Genomic DNA, 17,926 nt, shown 5'->3' with positions numbered 1-17,926 from the left:
CAAGCCAGAAATATCAAAGGACCAGCCCATGATGCTTCTGCTGGCTAAAAACAGGCCTCCAAGAGCCTTCCAGGGACTCCATGCGGCCCATTTCTGGCTGTCAGAAGTTGCTGGAGGTTGGGGAGGCCAAACATGGGCTGCATGGAGACCCCCGCACAGCCTGTTTTGGGCCTCCCTGGCTTCCAGTAGCACTCTGCCAGCCAAAAACTTATAGTAAAGAACTGCGGAAAGAAAGAAGGGGAAAAGCACATCTTGAGCCTGTGTCAAATGCCCACTGTGACCACGCCCACCCAAGCCACGCCCACCATGTCCATGCCCACCCCTGGCCATACCCACACACCCGCCCTCCGAGGTCAAACATAACCCTGATACGGCCCTCAGTGAAATTGAGTTTGACACTCCTAGTTGTTGTGGTCCGCCGGTGGCCTGCGGGATTGGCAGCAGAGTCGGACAGTGGGGAGGAACATGGGCCAGTGCGGGAATCTGGAGAGGACTCAGACGAGGGTCCTGCGTCTGATATAAAGATGGGGCCAGGGTCATCTGGGAGTTATGTGCTGACTCCGGAGCCTCCAGAATCTGACAGCAGTGAGGCAGAGGAACAGGGGGAGCCTGTTCCCAGTGCACGCATGCACAGAGCTGCCAGAAGGCAAGAACAGTTAAGACAAAAGGGGCGACTTGGGAGTAAGGCTTGCAGATGATTGGCCCTCCCATAAGAGATAAAGGAGGAGCAGAGGGACAGGAGCTTTTGCAGGAAGCAACTTTGTTCACTCTGTTCAGATTAAACCTTGAAGCTCTGTTTGTACTTGGACTCCATTTGGCTTTTTATAGTTAATTTGGCACTTTAGTTGTTGTCAGCAATTCAAAGGAGATAAAGGTGCGTGCTTATCTCAAGAGACTGTTTGTGACTCATTACAGGCTGGGAATGAACATAATTCCCAGCCATTGAAATAAAAAGAGGGTTGTTTGGACAAAGCGTGTGATTAATTACAGTCTCCCAGCCCACCTCCTTGTGTTGTTGGTCTAAATAAAAATAAGGAAGGAAGTAAAGTATTATATATGTTCACCGCCTTGAATTATGCATAAAAATAATAAGGGTGGGATAAAAATAAATTAAAAATAAATATAAGGTGAATGGAACAGGAGTTGTCATGCCGCCGTCAGAGTCAGCTAACAGGGAGCAGGAGAGTGGCTCCATTGGTTGTGGAGGAAACTAGGGAAGGGCAAAGTCAGGCTGGGCAGAGCAGGGAAGAGGTAGAACAAAGGGGAATGGATTTAGAGGAAGACCCAGGCTCACCCCCCACCCCTTCATCCTAGGGCACACAAGGAAAAACAGAGAAGAGAGCAATGTGGGTTGCATGACTTACGAGGTAGGAGAGGGCCCTGATCCCCTTCACAAGGCACATCTGGGGATGGAGTTTAAAGGAGAGGCAGATGGAGGGGTAGTTGTCAGGAACGAACTTTGAGTTTATCTAAATGTTCGCTGCTGTTATCTGCGTTCCTGGAATCCTCCCAACTGGTTTGATTTACTGCCGTGTTACTTCACTTCACTTCACTGGAACTCCTTATCGTGCCCTGCGGGATTCATTGCCTTATCTTGCTTTTGTTGGATTTATAGTTTAAAGTTTTCTGTTTACAACATTTTGGACTAGAATATCTGCAGCCAAAGGCTGTTGCAGGTTCCTGGGAGAGTTTTCCTCCAAACCGGAAGGTAACTGGGACATTGGGGGCCAAAGATGGAGCTAATAAAGGGACCCCTACTTATTATCTGACTGGGTGGTCTTTGTGCCACACCCTGGATCATTACAGGAGCATCTCTCCAAAAGCAAAGCAACTGACCATTAGACACGGTAAACAGTTAGGATTTGGAATTAATTAGAGGACAGTAATAAATAAATAAATAAATAAATATTAGTGCACATTATATCTAATCCTTCCAGAAAAACAGCAACTTATACGCACGTACAGGAATATTTCGAAGCAACTATCCACTAGAAGACTTTTCCAAGAGAAGCGTCTTCTCCAGAAGTAAAAACTCTAAAAGGGAATAAATAAGGAGAGAAAAATCCAGAATGCCGCATTATGACAGGGATGTGGGAAAGAGCTCGTAAGACCCGATTCACACTGGCCGGTTGTTAGTTTGGGGGCGATTGTGCAAAAGCTCTTGAGAGCGGAGCGGAGCTGCTTCGGCCATGCCGCACGGCTCCTGCCACAGTGTGGCGTCAGCAATGTATTCAGAAGAGTGGTTCTGTTCTGACCCAGCTCTCCAAACACAACAAACCTTGTGATGTGAACTCAAAAAATTCCTTTTATTAGGAGTGCCGGCAGCCCGGCAAAAAAACCCCTCTCACCTCAAGCTAACGAGTCTGTCCAGCAGGGTGATGAATAGTTGTCTGTCACATCTATTCATCTCTGCCCCCTGCCTTTTATCCCCAGAGCTAGGGTGGGGGCCTCGCTAGTAGCAGTGGCTCTTCCGTCCCAAGGACCGGCCCATAGATTTCCACTGCTCTCCTCTCCTCTGTTTTCTGTGCATCTGTGCATCAGGGCCTGGACATAGCTGTTCCTCATCAGCCACCTCCAGACCTGGGGGCTGTTGACTCTCCATCTGAGGGCTGACGGATGGCCCAGGCTCCGCCTCTATCTCTGTCTCTGACAGCTCGATTCCCTCTTCCTCCTCGGAGCTCCCAGGTTGCCTTGTTGCTGACTCTGATTCCCACGCCTGCTCTTCCTCCTCTGATTTAGGTGCTGGAGGGGGCCGGCAGCCGACAGGCCGCAACAGGTTCTTAATAGCAATAGCAATAGCGCTCAGACTTATATACCGCTTCACAGAGCTTCACAGCCCTCTCTAAGCGGTTTACAGAGTCAGCCTTTCGCCCCCAACAATCTGGGTCCTCATTTTACTCGCCTCGGAAGGACAGAAAGCTGAGTCAACTTTGAGCCTGGTGAGATTCGAACTGCCAAATTGCAGGCAACCAGCAGTCAGCAGAAGGAGCCCTGCAGTACTGCACTCTAACCACTGCACCACCACGGTTCATTAACAAACCTTTAGCGGCAGACCCCTGGTCACATATCAGTGGCAGAAGTGCAGGTATGAATACAGGTAGTCCTCATTTTATGACCACAATAGGGATCAAAAAGTTTGTTGTTAAACGGTGAGATTGTTAAGTGAGATGCCACATGAGTGGAATTGGTCACTTTCCCTGCTGGCTTCCCCATTGACTTTGCTTGTCGGAAGCTGGCTGGGAACGTCACAAAATATCATCACGTGACACCCCCCCCCCCCCAGGATGCAGCAATCATCATAAATACATGCTGCTAGCTAAGGTTGCAACTTTATGATTGCTGCAACAGTCATAAGTGCAAGTAAGACACTTTTTTCTGGTTGTTAAACGAATGGTTGTAAGTCAAGGACTACCTGTACTAAAATGCATTTGCGGTCAGAGGAGCCGTAAACAAAAAAGAACATCCTACCTGAGCAATGAAGAGATAAATGCCACCAATTAAAACGACCACAGCTCCAAGAAGTCTTAATAAGTCCTTGATGGTCATTGTCGTTGGAACAAGAGGCTATAAAGAAAGGAAGAGAGCAGGCTAAGGACAGAGACTTTGGGGTTGGGGAAATGGCAGAGCCTTCAGTTCGGTGTTCCTCAACCTTGGCAGCTTTAAGAGGGGTGGACTTCAGCTCCCAGAATCCCCCAGCCAGGATGCTTTAAGAGGGGAGGACTTCAGCTCCCAGAATTCCCAAGCCAGGATGCTTTAACAGGGGTGGGCTTCCACTCCCAGAATTCCCCAGCCAGGATGTTTTAAGAGAGGTGGACCTCTACTCCCAGAATTCCCCAGCCAGGATGCTTTAAGAGGGGAGGACTTCCACTCCCAGAATTCCCCAACTAGAATGCTTTAAGAGGGAAGGACTTCCACTCCCAGAATCCCCCAGCCAGCCTGCTTTAAGATGGGTGGACTTCCACTCCCAGAATTCCCCAATTAGAATGCTTTAAGAGGGGAGGGCTTCCACTCCCAGAATTCCCCAACTAGAATGCTTTAAGAGGGGTGGACTTCCACTCCCAGAATAGCCCAGCCAGCCAGGGGAATTGAAGTCCACAAATCTTAAAGTTGCCAAGATTGGACACCCCTGGTCTAGATCTTCTATATTTCATTTCTCAGCTTTGTGTCCTTTACCAAGAGATGACACAAATGTTGAAATGCACAGAACCCAGGTCTTTCTCTCAAGGCTTCCCTCCTCTCTGGAGTAACCTCCCTCCCCAGGTACAGTCCTGTAGCCCACTGGGCATCTATCAGTAGTATGATTTATATTTTAGCATTTTATGTAAGAGATTATCATGAGATAAAGGTTTGGAGGTTTTGCTGAGATCCAGGTAAACTATGTCTACAGCCTTCCTTCTATCTACTAAATTAAGAATTCTACTAAAATTGTTGAAGTTAGTCTCGTGTGATTTGCTTGCAACGATGCCACACTCCTGTGAATTTTAGCAGGGCTTTCACTCACATTATGTCAACTCATAAAACATTTCTATGCCTGTTTTACAGTTGCCATGCACAGAGGGAGGGGAGAGAAATTTAAAAGAGTAGTGAAGCAGTTTAAAACCGAAAGTGCATTCCATTCTTATCTTGCAAAGATTATAACCAAGCTACCGGAATTTCCTAATTGGAGAACATGATTGATGACTCTTGGCTATGAAAGTGTGTAGAATAAGAATTATGGTACACCCAGAGGGGTGGGGGGAAACCAGGGTCAAAGGTGACAGTGAATTATGTGTCTCAGCATTGGCTTTATGCAGGTCATGCCGACATGCTCACTCCTAATAAATCCTTTGACGTTTTTGAAGCTTGGCTCGAGGCTCATTATTTAATTAGGGGCAACTGCCGGAATCCTGACACATTATTTAAATAAAATACATCAATACAATTCCATCAGACTTTGGAAACATATTCTTATTTTGGATTGATACTGCTATTAATTTGCTTAAATTTTTTATCCTTTTTTCTTGGAGTTCAGTACAGGTAGTCCTAGACATACATCAGTTCGTTTAGTGACTGTTCAAAGTTACAACGGTTTTGTCTTATCACCATTTCACAGATGACTTTTGCAGCATCCTTAGGATCACGTGAACAAAATTGACAAGCTTAGCAACTGACTCATATTTATTACCGTTGCTGTGTCCCAAGGTCCCTTGTGATTCCCTTTTGTGATCCTCTGACAGGCAAAGGCAATGAGGCAGCCAGATTCACTTACTAACGTATCAACTGCAGTGATTCCCTTAACAACTATGGCAAGAAAAGTCATAAGCTGGGTCAAAACTCACTTAACAACGTACATTTGGGGCTCAATTGTGGTTGTAAGTTGAGGACTACCTGTAGTATTCTCCTTTTTTTGAGAGAGAGAGAGTTCGGTTGGACTTACAGAAAGAGACTAACTCAAATTCACCTCCATTACCAAAAGCATCCATTTGTTTAAAAATAGTTACCTCACCCTTTAGAGGCCAGTAATAAGCAGTGCCTGTGTAGATGAACATGAAAATCAGGTGGAGGAATAAACTGAAGAAAAACCTTTTTCTTATGAAGGATTCCCACTTGTGTTGAAGTAGCTGGTTCAAAGGCTCCAGGGCCACCATTTTGTACCGGTTCTGTAGAGGGGAAATGTCATAGAATTGTGGAGTTACTGGTGTCCAGATGGAGTCAGAGACACTGACACAAACTTGTCGTTTTATATAAATAAATATATCTTGCAACTATATATACAGCAAACAAGGCAGTCAGGTAAACAGGAGCATCATGAGGTAAATGGACGCAGCAGGAGCATCGTGAGGTAATAGTGGTGAATATCTGTAGCTCGGGAGTAGGAGGAAGGAGAAAGTTCGTTTTCTGAGCTTGTGGGTTGTTTCCGAATGTTTCATTACCAGGCTAGGTAACATCTTCAGCAGTTTAGGAGAACTCTAAACTCTGCTGAAGATGTTTCCTAGCCTGGTAATGAAACATTCGGAAACAACCCACAAGCTCGGAGAAAGAAACTTCACCCTCATCATGAGGTAAATCAACACAGCAGGAACATCATGAAGTAAATCAACACAGCAGGAGCATCATGAGGTAAAAGTCTACACAGCAGGAGCATCATGAGGTAAATCAGGGGTATCAAACTCATGACGACATTTTGTTATCATGTGACATGTTGCAACTTTTTCCCCCTTTACTAAAATGGGGGGTGAACGTGGCCAGCACATGATGCATCTGGCCCATGGGCCGCAAGTTTGACACTCCTGAGGTAAATAAACAGAGCAGGAGCATCATGTGGTAAATCAACACAGCAAGAGCCTCATGAGGTAAAAATAAACACAGCAGGACCATCATGAGGTAAATCACAGAGCAAATAGGGAACACGGAAGAAAAAGTTAGGGAAAATGGAAACATCCCCTCCACACCCAAAGCCACCAATCAAAATGCAGATTGCCTTATGCAGGACCAGGCTCCAAGCAATCAGCCACAACTATGTGTCCTGGCACACTGCACAACCCCACTGCTCCAGCAACTAAATTGTTAAATATCTTAACAGAGAAGGACGGGAGATTTAAAGCATTTATTCTCAGTCCCCACTAGATCAAGGATCTCCAAAGTGGTCAAAATTGAACCTCAAGATGAAGTATTTGGAGACAACCCCCACCCCCATGTTGTGTTAGGTTGGAGACACCTTCTAGATACAACCCTAGAAATTTCAGGCCAAACCAGTATGGCAAAATATTGAATTTATCTAAACACCCATATTTAGAAACTGGACAAAGATAACACTGTCCTTTAATCACATGGCAGTTTAAAGAAAATTAAAAGAATGAAATACTTTATTCATTCTTTAAAAAAAGATCCAGAACCAACTTTTTCAAAAAGGGTTTTGCAGGCAGGCAGGCAGGCAGGCAGGCAGGCAGGCAGGAAGGAAGGAAGGAAGGAAGGAAGGAAGGAAGGAAGGAAGGAAGGAAGGAAGGAAGGAAGGATGGAAGGAGAAAAAGATGAAGGGGAAAAGAGAAGGAAGGAAAAAGAGGAAGGAAGGTGAAAAAGAGGAATGGGAAAAAGGAAGGAAAGAGAAAAAGAGGAAGGAAGCAAGGAAAGAGAATAAGAAAGGAAGGGAAGGAAGGAAGGAAGGAGGGAAGGAGGGAGGGAAGGAGGGAGGGAAGGAAGGAAGGAGAAAAAGAGAGAGGGAGGAAAGAGGAAGAAAGAAGAAGAAAAGAAGAAGGAGAAAGAGGAGATCTTGAGAAGAACCATTCTTGATTGGACCCACTCACTGGAGTGTTGCTGCTGTAGGCCAGGATCTCTAGCACTGAGTTCTCCTCACAGCTGTCGACAGAGGTCAGATCATAGAGGGAGATGTGGATGGGACCATAGGTCCATTCGGTGAACTTGCGTGAAAGGTGCTGGAACTTGGGGTCCTTCATCTCTCGGTGGAGAATGTGCTTAAGGATCTGGGGAGACCAAAACAGTTGAGTTAATGACAAGAATATCTCTAGAGGTCAAGTCAACATGATCTCCATGTTCAGCCATCATCTTGGCATTTTTGACCTTCTTGAAGACCATCTCTGATAACTTAGCTACATAATCAAGAAAACTTCTCCTCAAACATGACTCTCTTTGAACTTTTGTCCTCTTGCACCTATGTCCACCACCTCTTTTCTCTACTTTGTCTCCAAGATCAAGAAGATGTGAGAAGAATCCACAATGAAGTCTAGGGAACACCTCACAAACACCACAATAAAGACATACAAATTACAGTGGAACCTCAGGTCGCGAACGCTCCTGTCTGCAACCAAATTGAGTTCCGACCAAAAAAATCCACCCGATTTTTGAATCGGGTCACGATTCAAAAATCGGGTGGTGAACAAACCCGGCTGTGGCAGATTCCCTTGCCATGTCAATTTCCCTTTCCATGCATGCGCAGTCTGTCCTTACATGTGCAGTCGGTCGCGCTTCTGGTTACCACCAAATTGCTCTCTGACCAAGGACCCCTCATTTCAACCCTGAGCTATGAATATTCTCTGTTATTGGTACTTCAAATGGTTCCTAAGCAAATGGTTGTAAGTCGAGGGCTATGTATCTGGTGAGGAGGGAGATTACCTCAACTTTCCCAGTCTTGGCGGCCAGCTTCAAAGGAGTCAGCTGTTTCCGGTTGACAATCTCTTCCAACTTGGAGGCAGGGTCCATCTTGGCCCCTTTCATCAGGATCATGTCATACATGTTGACCACGAGCTCAGTGTTTTTCTCCGTGTCATTGGCCACCATCACCAGTGCATGGAGGACAGTGTTGCCCATGGAATCCTGTTTGGTCAGCTTGGCCTTGTTGTGAGGGTTATCCAGGAGGTACATGACCACCTCTGGCTGGTTGGTACAAGCGGCCAAGGAGAGAGGAAGTTCACCTGGAAGAGAGAGGATGATTGGCCAAGGTTGCATTGACCATCTAGGTCAGAGGTGTCCAACCTTGGCCACTTGAAGACCTGTGGACTTCAACTCCTAGAATTCCCCAGCCAGCCAGTCTTCAAGTTGAAATCCACAGGCTTTAAGTCTTGTGGACTTCAACTCTCAGAGTTCCCCAGCCAGCAGGTCTTCCAGTAGCCAAGGTTGAAGTCCAAAGGTCTTTAAGTCACCCATGTTGGCTGGGGAATTCTGGGACTTAGAGTCCACCCAGCTTAAAATTGCCAAGGTTGAGAGACAGTGGAATAATGGCTACAAGTAGCCCTTGATTTACAAGCACAATCGAGCTCAAAATTTCTGTTGCTAAGCAAGACAGTTGTTAAGTGAATCTTTCCCCTTTTTGCTACCACTTTTGCCACTGTTGTTAAGTGAATCACTGCAGTTGTTTAGTTAGGAACATGGTCAGTAAGTGAATCAGCCTTGCCCATTTACTTTGCTTGTCAGAAGATCGCAAAAACGAATTATGTGGCCCTGGGACACTCACTGCAACTGTCATAAATAGGAGCCAGTTGCCAAGCATTTGAATTTTGATTGTGGGATGCTGCATGGTCATAAGTGTAAAAAATGGTCATAAGTTTCTGTTTTCAGTGCCGTTGTAGCTTTGAATAGTCACTTAATCGAACGATTGTAAGTCAAGGACAACTTGAAAATCAGCCAAAATTTCCCCCCTCCCACCCCTATTTTGGCTCTAAGGAAAACATCTTACCCAATTTTACCCATTCTCAGAAATTCAAAACTTTTCAAATTAAAATGGTATCTTGACACTCATTGTTAATTGATTCTGGGAGCTGCGATGAGTACCAAAAACAATGAGTATCAAGAAGAAGAAGGCGACAAACAATTTTTCCTCTTAAGGAATAATGTAGCGAAGAGGAAGTAGTAAAAGGATGTATGATAGCATGGACAAAAAAAATTGGACATAACATAAGGACTAGAAGACTGGAAAAAAATTATTGAGTAAGAATTATACAATACATGAACAAGATCTGCAGCTTACAAGGAGAATCTTTATAAGATGTTTTACCATTGGCATTTGGCACCAATGAGATTGGCAAAAATGTATCCCAATATGAATCCAAGATGTTGGAAATGTAAACAGAGCCAGGGTACCTTCTTCCATATATGGTGGCTATGCCCGGAAGCCCAAAAATAATGGGTCAAAATACGGAGTTGGTTGCAAGAAATAGTGAAATGCCAGATAGCGTTCAAACCTTTTAGGAATAATTAAAGGGAAATGTAGTAAAAAAAAAAACAAATATGTGATATTACACACATAATAGTGGCGAGGATTGCATCCGCACAATGTTGGAAGCGAGATAGTGTACCACTGGAGGAATTAGTAATCCAAAAGACATTAGAATGTGCTGAAATGGACAAACTCACTCTAGAGCTAAATGGCGAAGAAGAGCCAGAGTATTATGAGGTATGGGACAATTGGTATGAATGGTTGAATAGTAGGAGTAAGAATAATGGAGATAAGAAAAATGTTTATAAATGAATATAAATGTATGGAGATTTGTATATGTAACAATGATGCCACAGTATTGTTAAAGATGAGAATATGTAAACGTGAAAAAGCATAATAAAAATAAATAAATACTTTTTCTAAAAAAGGAATAATGTAGTGAGTTACAACGCAACCGACAGTGACACATTCTAGCTTTTCAATTGAGTACCAAACAACGAGTACAAATTTCGTGTTAAAATGAGTTGAGTACCGAATTTGATGAGTTTCATGTAAAAACTTGTCTGGCTTTAAAAACTTCACTTGGCCCTCAAAACCACCGTGGGCACCCACTTGTATCTCTGGTGGAATGAAACCTGAGTTTTGTTCTGCTGCCATACCGAAATAAAAGTACGCCCCTTTGCGGTGCGGCTGGAAGAAATGACCAGAAGCCTTGACGTGGACATCAGCCTTGTTCTCTACCAGGATCTTCACAAGATCTAAGTTCCTCTTCTCGATGGCAGTGTGGAGGGCTGTGTGGCCTGCACGGGTGGTGAAAAATGGCACCGGAGAAAGATGGAAGGGTTAACAGGGGTGTCTGCAGATTGAGATCAAAAAAGTCAAGATGGCAGCCTCCATAGGGCCATGAGGAAGAACCAAGATGATGAAGAAGAATCGAGAGGAAGAAGAAGAACCAAGAGGAAGAGGAAGGAGGAGGAGACGGCAAGCAAGAAGGAAGGAAGGAAGGAAGGAAGGAAGGAAGGAAGGAAGGAAGGAAGGAAGGAAGGAAGGAAGGAAAGAAGGAAGGGAGGAAGGAATTGTCCTCTTAAGGTCCTCTCTGGTGATAGTGGCCATCTTGACTTTTGTGATCACATCCCTTGCTCGCTATTCAGAAACACACACAAGTTTGCTATGTTACATAAACATTCCCCAAGTTTGTTGGCTAAAATATGGAATTTCCCTAAGATCTTGCAAGAGGAGAAGAAGAAGGAGGAAAATAAGAGAGAAGGAGAAGGAGAAGGAGAAGGAGGAGGAGGAGGAGGAGGAGGAGGAGGAGGAGGAGGAGGAGGAGGAGGAGGAGGAGGAGGAGGAGGAGAAGAAGAAGAAGAAGAAGAAGAAGAAGAAGAAGAAGAAGAAGAAGAAGAAGAAGAAGAAGAAGAAGAAGAAGAAGAAGAAGAAGAAGAAACCAATAGGAAGAGACCAATAGGAAGGAAGGAAGGAAGGAAGGAAGAAAGGAAGGAAGAAAGGAAGGAGTTCCAACCTATCCAAACCAAATATTTCCTTCCAGCCACCCCACCAGGAGTGGAAATCTCCCGGTTTGGACTAGTTCTATAGAACCGGTTGTTATGATTCTGCACATTCGGAGAACCGGGAAATCGTGCCCCTGGCTGGGCCTGCCCTTCTCTGCCCACCCCTCCCTTCCCTGCCCAGTCAGTCCTTATCGCACATGCCTGACATTGCTGACTGCGTTCTCCCCTGCTCAGTCACTCCTTGAGGTATTTCTTCTTCTCTTTTCCTCCTGACGATCAGCTGTTCCAACAATCAGCTGTGCCGGGATCCCCCTCGCTGTCTTACTGCTTCACCCAGGAGGAAGGAAGGAAGGAGAGGAGGAAGGAAGAAAGGAGAGGAGGAAGGAAAGAAGGAGAGGAGGAAGGAAGGAAGGAAGGAAGGGAGAGGACGATCAGCTGTTCTGACTATCAGCTGTTCCAGGATCCCCCTCGCTGTCTTACTGCTTCGCCCAGGAGGAAGGAAGGAAGGGAGGAAAGGAGGAAGGAAGGAAGGAGAGGAGGAAGGAAAGAAGGAGAGGAGGAAGGAAGGAAGGAAGGAAGGAAGGAAGGAAGGAAGGAAGGAAGGAAGGAAGGAAGGAAGGAAGGAAGGAAGGAAGGAAAGAAGGAAGGAAGGAAGGAAGGAAGGAAGGAGAGGACGATCAGCTGTTCTGACTATCAGCTGTTCCAGGATCCCCTCGCTGTCTTACTGCTTCCCAGGAGGAAGGAAGGAAGGGAGGAAAGGAGGAAGGAAGGAAGGAGAGGGAGGAAGGAAAGAAGGAGAGGAGGAAGGAAGGAAGGAAAGAAGGAAGGAAGGAAGGAAGGAAGGAAGGAAGGAAGGAAGGAAGGAAGGAAGGAAGGAAGGAAGGAAGGAGAGAGGACGATCAGCTGTTCTGACTATCAGCTGTTCCGGGATCCCCTCGCTGTCTTACTGCTTCACCCAGGAGGCTTCCCTGAGGCCCTGGAGGCAAAAAGGAGCATGCGGAGGGGCGGGGGGTGCTGTTCCCCCCTCGCTCCGTTTTTGCCTTCCTGGGCCTCCTGGGCGCAAAAACACCCCCCAGGAGCCTTCCCTGAGGCTCAGGAGGCCCCAAAATGGAGCATGGACCCCCTTGTGCTGCAAAAAAAAAACGAAGAAGAAGCCACGCCCACCCAGCCACATGGCCATGCCCACCTTGCCATGCCCACAGAACCGATTGTTAAAAATTTTGAACCCCACCCCTGCACCACACACTACAAAACGGACTCCTCCACCTTCAACGTCCCCAAAAGGAGACTTACCTTTGTAGTAGCTATCAGTGCAAGCCGTGTTGACCAAAGGGTTGGGGTTCTCGGTCTCCTCGTCTATCCTCAAGAGCGCAGGGATGGTGGGATTCTTCCCGTCTTTCAAATTGAGCAGGGCCTTCATCAAACAGGTCTTGCCTGTCTTCCCATCTGGAAGAAAGAAGTCCAGGGAAAGGAGGCTTGGGTGATGTCCGCCCGTCTTCCGTCTTCCTAAAGCAGGGTTTCTCCGCTTTGGCCGCCTGAAGATGGGCGGACTTCAACTCCCAGAATTCATTGGGATATATACCACTGGATTGCCCTGTCAGTGTCGGTGGGAGTGTTCTTAGTGGTTCCTTGATTAGGCTGCGGTTTAATGTAGGCCCCTGTATATAAGCAAATCCCATACTCTCTTCTAGCACTGATGATGTTACCTAGTTGGGTCATGAAATGTCTGCAAGAAAATCACCAAGCTCAGAGAGCACCAAGGACTCCTTCACTGCCTCCTTTCTCCTCCTTCTCCTCCTCCTCCTCCCTTCTAGCACTGATAATGTTACCTAGTTGGGTCATGAAATGTCTCCAAGAAAATCACCAAGCTCAGAGAGCACCAAGGACTCCTTCACTGCCTCCTTTCTCCTCCTCTTCCTCCTCCTCCCTTCTAGCACTGATGATGTTACCTAGTTGGGTCATGAAATGTCTGCAAGAAAATCACCAAGCTCAGAGAGCACCAAGGACTCCTTCACTGCCTCCTTTCTCCTCCTCCTCCTCCTCCTCCCTTCTAGCACTGATGATGTTACCTAGTTGGGTCATGAAACGTCTGCATGAAAACTACCAAACTCAGAAAGCACCAAGGACTCCCCAGTCAATTTCCTCTTCCTTCTCCTCTCTGAAAACCACCCTCCCTTCTAGCACTGATGATGTTACCCAGCTGGGTAATGAAATCTCTGCGAGAAAACCATCAATGACCCCAAAGTTCACCTCATCCCAACCCCCATTCCTTTGTAGCACTGATGGTGTTACCTAGTTGAGTCATAAAATGTCTTCAAGAAAACAACCAAACTCAGGGATCCCCAGAGATTCCATAGATCCTCCTCTACCCCTTGATCTTCCTCTTCCTTCTCCTTTCTACAACCACACCCCCTTCTAGCACTGATGACATTACCTAACTGGGTAATGAAATGTCTGCAAGAAAACCACCAAGCTCAGAGAGCACCAATGACCCACAGTCGTTGTCATCGTCATCCTCCTCCTCTTTCTCCTTCTCGTCCCAAACTTCATTGCCTTCTAGCACCGATGATGTTACCTAGTTGGGTCACGAAATGTCTGCAAGGAAACCACCAAACTCAGAGAGCACCAAGGGCCCCACAGTTCCACTCTGAGCTACAAATATGATCTTCTCTTGGTAGTTTTATGAAGCTTATCTATTTTTTATGTTGATGTAAAGGATGCGGTGGCTCAGAGGCTAAGACGCTGAGCTTGTCGATCAGAAAGGTCAGCAGTTCAGCGGTTCGAATCCCTAGCACCGCGTTATGGAGTGAGCTCCTGTTCCTTGTTCCAGCTTCTGCCAACCTAGCAGTTCGAAAGCACATAAAAAATGCAAGTAGAAAAATAGGGACCCCTTTGGTGGGAAGGGAACAGTGTTCCGTGCGCCTTTGGCATTTAGTCATGTGGGGCACATGACCACGGAGACGTCTTTGGACAACGCTGGATCTTCGGCTTTGAAATGGAGATGAGCACCGCCTCCTAGAGCCAGAAACGACTCGCACGTATGTGCGAGGGGAACCTTTACCTTTTAAGGCAAGAAAGTCAGCAAAAAGTGATCTACCTCTATATTTAGTGTCGGTGAGAAAGCTGGACGTTCTCTGCAGATAATCGCTCAGGCCGTTGAGCTGTTCCGGATCTCCCGCAACCACGGCTCCAAAAATACGGTCCCTGTCGAAGCGATTTGGGTCATCCGGTCTGCAGAGAAGTAAGGAAAGGAAAAGGATCCAGACGGGATTCGGTCTTACAGTCCTCTGGTCGATCCATTCGCTCTCTAAAGTGCTCCCCAGAAATCCCTCATCCAGGGATTCCCCTCATCCACTACAGGAATGTCCCCCAATAACCATGGCTGGGTGACTTTGGGCCAATCACCAGAGACGGTGAGTTCTAGTCCTGCCTTAGCATGAAAGCCACTAGGTGCCTTTGGGCCAATCACCAGAAGATGGTGAGTTCTAATCCCGCCTTAACCATAAAAGCTGGCTGGGTGACTTTGGGCCAGTCCCACCCACCCTCTCTCAGGCCTCAGCCTAACCCACAAGGTGTTGTGGTTAGCCGGCAGCAGGTGCAGATGGATGAGGAGAGCGATGACTCAGATGAGGGGCCAGGATCATCAGGGAGTGGACTGCTGCCTTCAGGGATTGTGGGAACTGGCAGCAGTGACGAGGAGGTTCCCGAGGAGCCTGTGCCAAGTGCACGTGCGCGCAGGATGATTCGTAGAAGAGAACAGCTGGAGCAGCACAGGCGCCTCGGGAGTAAGGATGCAATGTAATGGCCCTTCCCTCCAGGGAATATAAGCCTAGTTTCAAAAGGTTTTTGCTTTTGCAGAAAGCAAAAACGTTCGAATGACTCGGCATTGTGTGTGGCTTATCTGAAGAATTCTGTCAAGGCTTTTCTGGTTAGACTAATTGGCTGCAAGCCATCTTTTATCTACAAAGAAGTTATTTGTAGATTCAAGCTGAGAAGGTTTGAGTTGCTGTGTTTGTTTGAGATTTTCTTGCTGGTAACAGGGCTGGGTCAGAACACAGGGTTGTTGTTGTGGGGCAAATAGAAGAAGGAAGATGCCTTGGATGGGTTTACCGTCTTGAGTTATTTGTAAAAAAAAAATAACAAAGGCAGGAAACGAATAATAAAAACGAATAATTGGGTCGTGCATCGCTTTAAGATAACAGAATAACAAGAGTTTGAAGGGACCTTGTGGGTCATCGAGTCCAATCCAAGTCCCAGATTCCTGTACTGGACCGCAAAGCAACCCATAAACTTTTGACAGAGATCAACGCAAAAGTTCCCTCGGCCGGTGAAAATTGGCAAAATAATTCCCACCTTGGTATCCATGATAAATGACTTACGTGACGAGTCCTGGCCGGTAATTCAGATTCACCCGAATCCGGGGTGAGGGGGGGGCTTCCTTCTGGAAAGGGGTCTCCAAGGGTGGTGGTCCATGCTCCTCCCCAGCGGGGCCCTTCGGGGCTGAGTTCGCATCCTCTCCAAGGCCGTCATCCGTCTCCAAGACACAGGGGGATTTCTTCATTGTCCAGGTTGGCAGGCTGGCAAAGGTGACAATGGCAGGTGGGACAAGGGCTGGACCCAGATGGCTGGCAGAACTGGACCGGGGAGGGGGGATTGTGGGGAAGGGGTTGGGCTCGATATGTGGGTCCGAGGGGGAGGCAGTCCACCTTCTCTCGGGAGAAGAGGAGGTTGTAAAACTGGCAAGCAAACAGAATGATGGAGGAGGAGGAGGAGGAGGAGGAGGAGGAGGAGGAGGAGGAGGAGGAGGAGGAGGAGGAGGAGAGGCAATATAAGTCATCCTCGGCTTACAATTGTTTGTTTAGTGAGCATTTGAAGAGATAACGGCACTAATTTACTATCTGTTTTTCCACACTTATAACCATTACAGCATCTATGTGGTCATGGGATCAACATTCGCAACTGGCTCCTGTTTGGAATGGAGTGGAGTGGAGTGGAGTACAGTAGAACAGAACAGAACAGAACAGAACAGAACAGAACAGAACAGAACAGTTAGAAGGAACCTTGGAGGGATTATAGTCCAACCCCCTGGCTTAAACTGGAAGCCCTAAAAAAGCCCTATATATGAGTTTTGCTCCGAATAGAGTAGAGTAGAGTAGAGTAGAGTAGAGTAGAGTAGAGTAGAGTAGAGTAGAGTAGAATAGAATAGAATAGAATAGAAAATATGGAATGGAAAGGAATAAAGAATAGAATAGAAAATAGAATAAGAATAGAATATGAATAGAATAGAATATATGGAAGGGAAGAGAATAAAGAATAGAACAATAGAATAGAATAGAATAAGAATAAGAATAAGAATAGAATGAGAATAGAATAGAATAGAATAGAATAGAATAGAATAGAATAGAATAGAATAGAATAGAATAGAATGAAGGAACTTTGTAGAGAAAGAAAGAGAGAAGAGAGAGAGAGAGAGAAGAAGAGAAAGAGAGAAAGAAAGAAAGAAAGAAAGAAAGAAAGAAAGAAAGAAGAAGGAAAGAAAGAAAAAGAAAGAAAGAAAGAAAGAAAGAAAGAAAGAAAGAAAGAAAGAAAGAAAGAAAGAAAGAAAGAAAGAAAGAGGAGGGAGAAAGAAGAAAAGAAAGTTTAAGAAGGAAGGATGGAAAAGAGAGAGGAAAGGAAAAAAAGAAGGAAGGAAGGAGGGAGGGAGGGAGGGAAAAAAGGAAGGAAGAAGGGAGGGAAGGAAGGAAGGAAGGAAAAAAAGGAAAGGATAGGGATGGAAGAAAGCAACAGCAATGGGGAGGAGGGAGAAGGAGAAGGAAGACGGCGAGAAGTATCCAAGCTGCTAGTCCTCAACCAACTGGGGGGAAAAAACCACCCCACCCCTTCTTCAAGAGAGCAGAGAAGTGTTCTCGCCTGAGGAACTTAAATCTCCCTTGGGTGATTTCGTCATTGCTCTTCCTGAAATAAGCCCCCCCCTCGCTTCCCCCACCAGAACTGAAGAAGCCTTACCTCCATTATCAAAACCCACACAAGCTGCTTCCTTGTGGGCTTGCCATTTGCCTGCTGTTGTGTTTGTTTGTGTGTGTGTGTGTGTGTGTGTGTGTGTGCAGCAGCCGACAAAAGTGGAAGGAAGAGAGATCCGTTACAAACGGTTGCACGGATCTCATCTCTTGCTTTCCGCCACCCCACCCAGTTTCCACCGGCAGAAAAATATTTCCAATTCATCAGCTGATCTAAATGCCTCCGACCTTCATTTGAGGGAGGAAGGATTATTTATTTACAACTCTAAAATAAAAAATAAAAAAAAACATTGCTGGACAAATTGAAAATATGATAAACAACCCTCCAAAATCTTCTTAAAATGTGGTCTTAGGATGCCTGGAGGGGGGGGTGTTGGGGGGAATCCCTCAAGATCCTCTCAGAGATCCACCAATTCAAAATTATTGGTCAGCCTGTGTTGAAAAACAATCCCACTAATCAAAAACCCCACCAAACGAAGGTGCCAATCAAATATCCATCAATATAAACCTTACGAGTGAAATGCCGTTTGGCGTCCTCTGTTCGTTCCCTGGGAGAATTAAATTTAAGGAACCCTGATTCAGATAAATAGATTCTTACCTATCTGGTTCCTGGAAAAGAGGAGAATGGGTCCTGCCTCAGGCAGAAATCCCACCAGTTCAGCCCCCCACTAAATAGCGGCACGGCTCCTCTAAATGTAATAATACATTCCAACAGCAGCAAAGCAAAAAATATATAAACAGCCTGGTTTTTT

The 17,926-nt window shown here is 46.0% G+C and overlaps 1 protein-coding gene across 1 annotated transcript in view; it reads right to left on the bottom strand.

Annotated features, from left to right (window-relative positions):
* LOC113426807 (transient receptor potential cation channel subfamily V member 2-like) overlaps nt 1-17,926 on the bottom strand; it is a 32,684-nt gene that overhangs the window by 14,259 nt on the left and 499 nt on the right. Inside the window, exons 2-11 of the mRNA XM_087969647.1 lie at nt 17,773-17,863; nt 15,537-15,734; nt 14,255-14,388; nt 12,451-12,603; nt 10,309-10,449; nt 8,110-8,408; nt 7,284-7,460; nt 5,481-5,639; nt 3,469-3,564; nt 1,964-2,034 (exon numbers count right to left, since the gene is read on the bottom strand). Of these exons, the coding sequence (XP_087825773.1) occupies nt 1,964-2,034; nt 3,469-3,564; nt 5,481-5,639; nt 7,284-7,460; nt 8,110-8,408; nt 10,309-10,449; nt 12,451-12,603; nt 14,255-14,388; nt 15,537-15,718 (1,412 nt within the window). The 5' untranslated portion in view covers nt 15,719-15,734; nt 17,773-17,863. The remainder of the gene's footprint in view (nt 1-1,963; nt 2,035-3,468; nt 3,565-5,480; nt 5,640-7,283; nt 7,461-8,109; nt 8,409-10,308; nt 10,450-12,450; nt 12,604-14,254; nt 14,389-15,536; nt 15,735-17,772; nt 17,864-17,926) is intronic.

This window comes from Notechis scutatus, chromosome 1 (genome assembly GCF_049901735.1).
Source record: "Notechis scutatus isolate UNSWTSFEM ecotype Mainland chromosome 1, rNotScu1.2, whole genome shotgun sequence".
Lineage (NCBI taxonomy): Eukaryota > Metazoa > Chordata > Lepidosauria > Squamata > Elapidae > Notechis > Notechis scutatus.
Note: the sequence above shows the minus strand (reverse complement) of the source record. Positions and strands in the feature narration are given on the sequence as shown.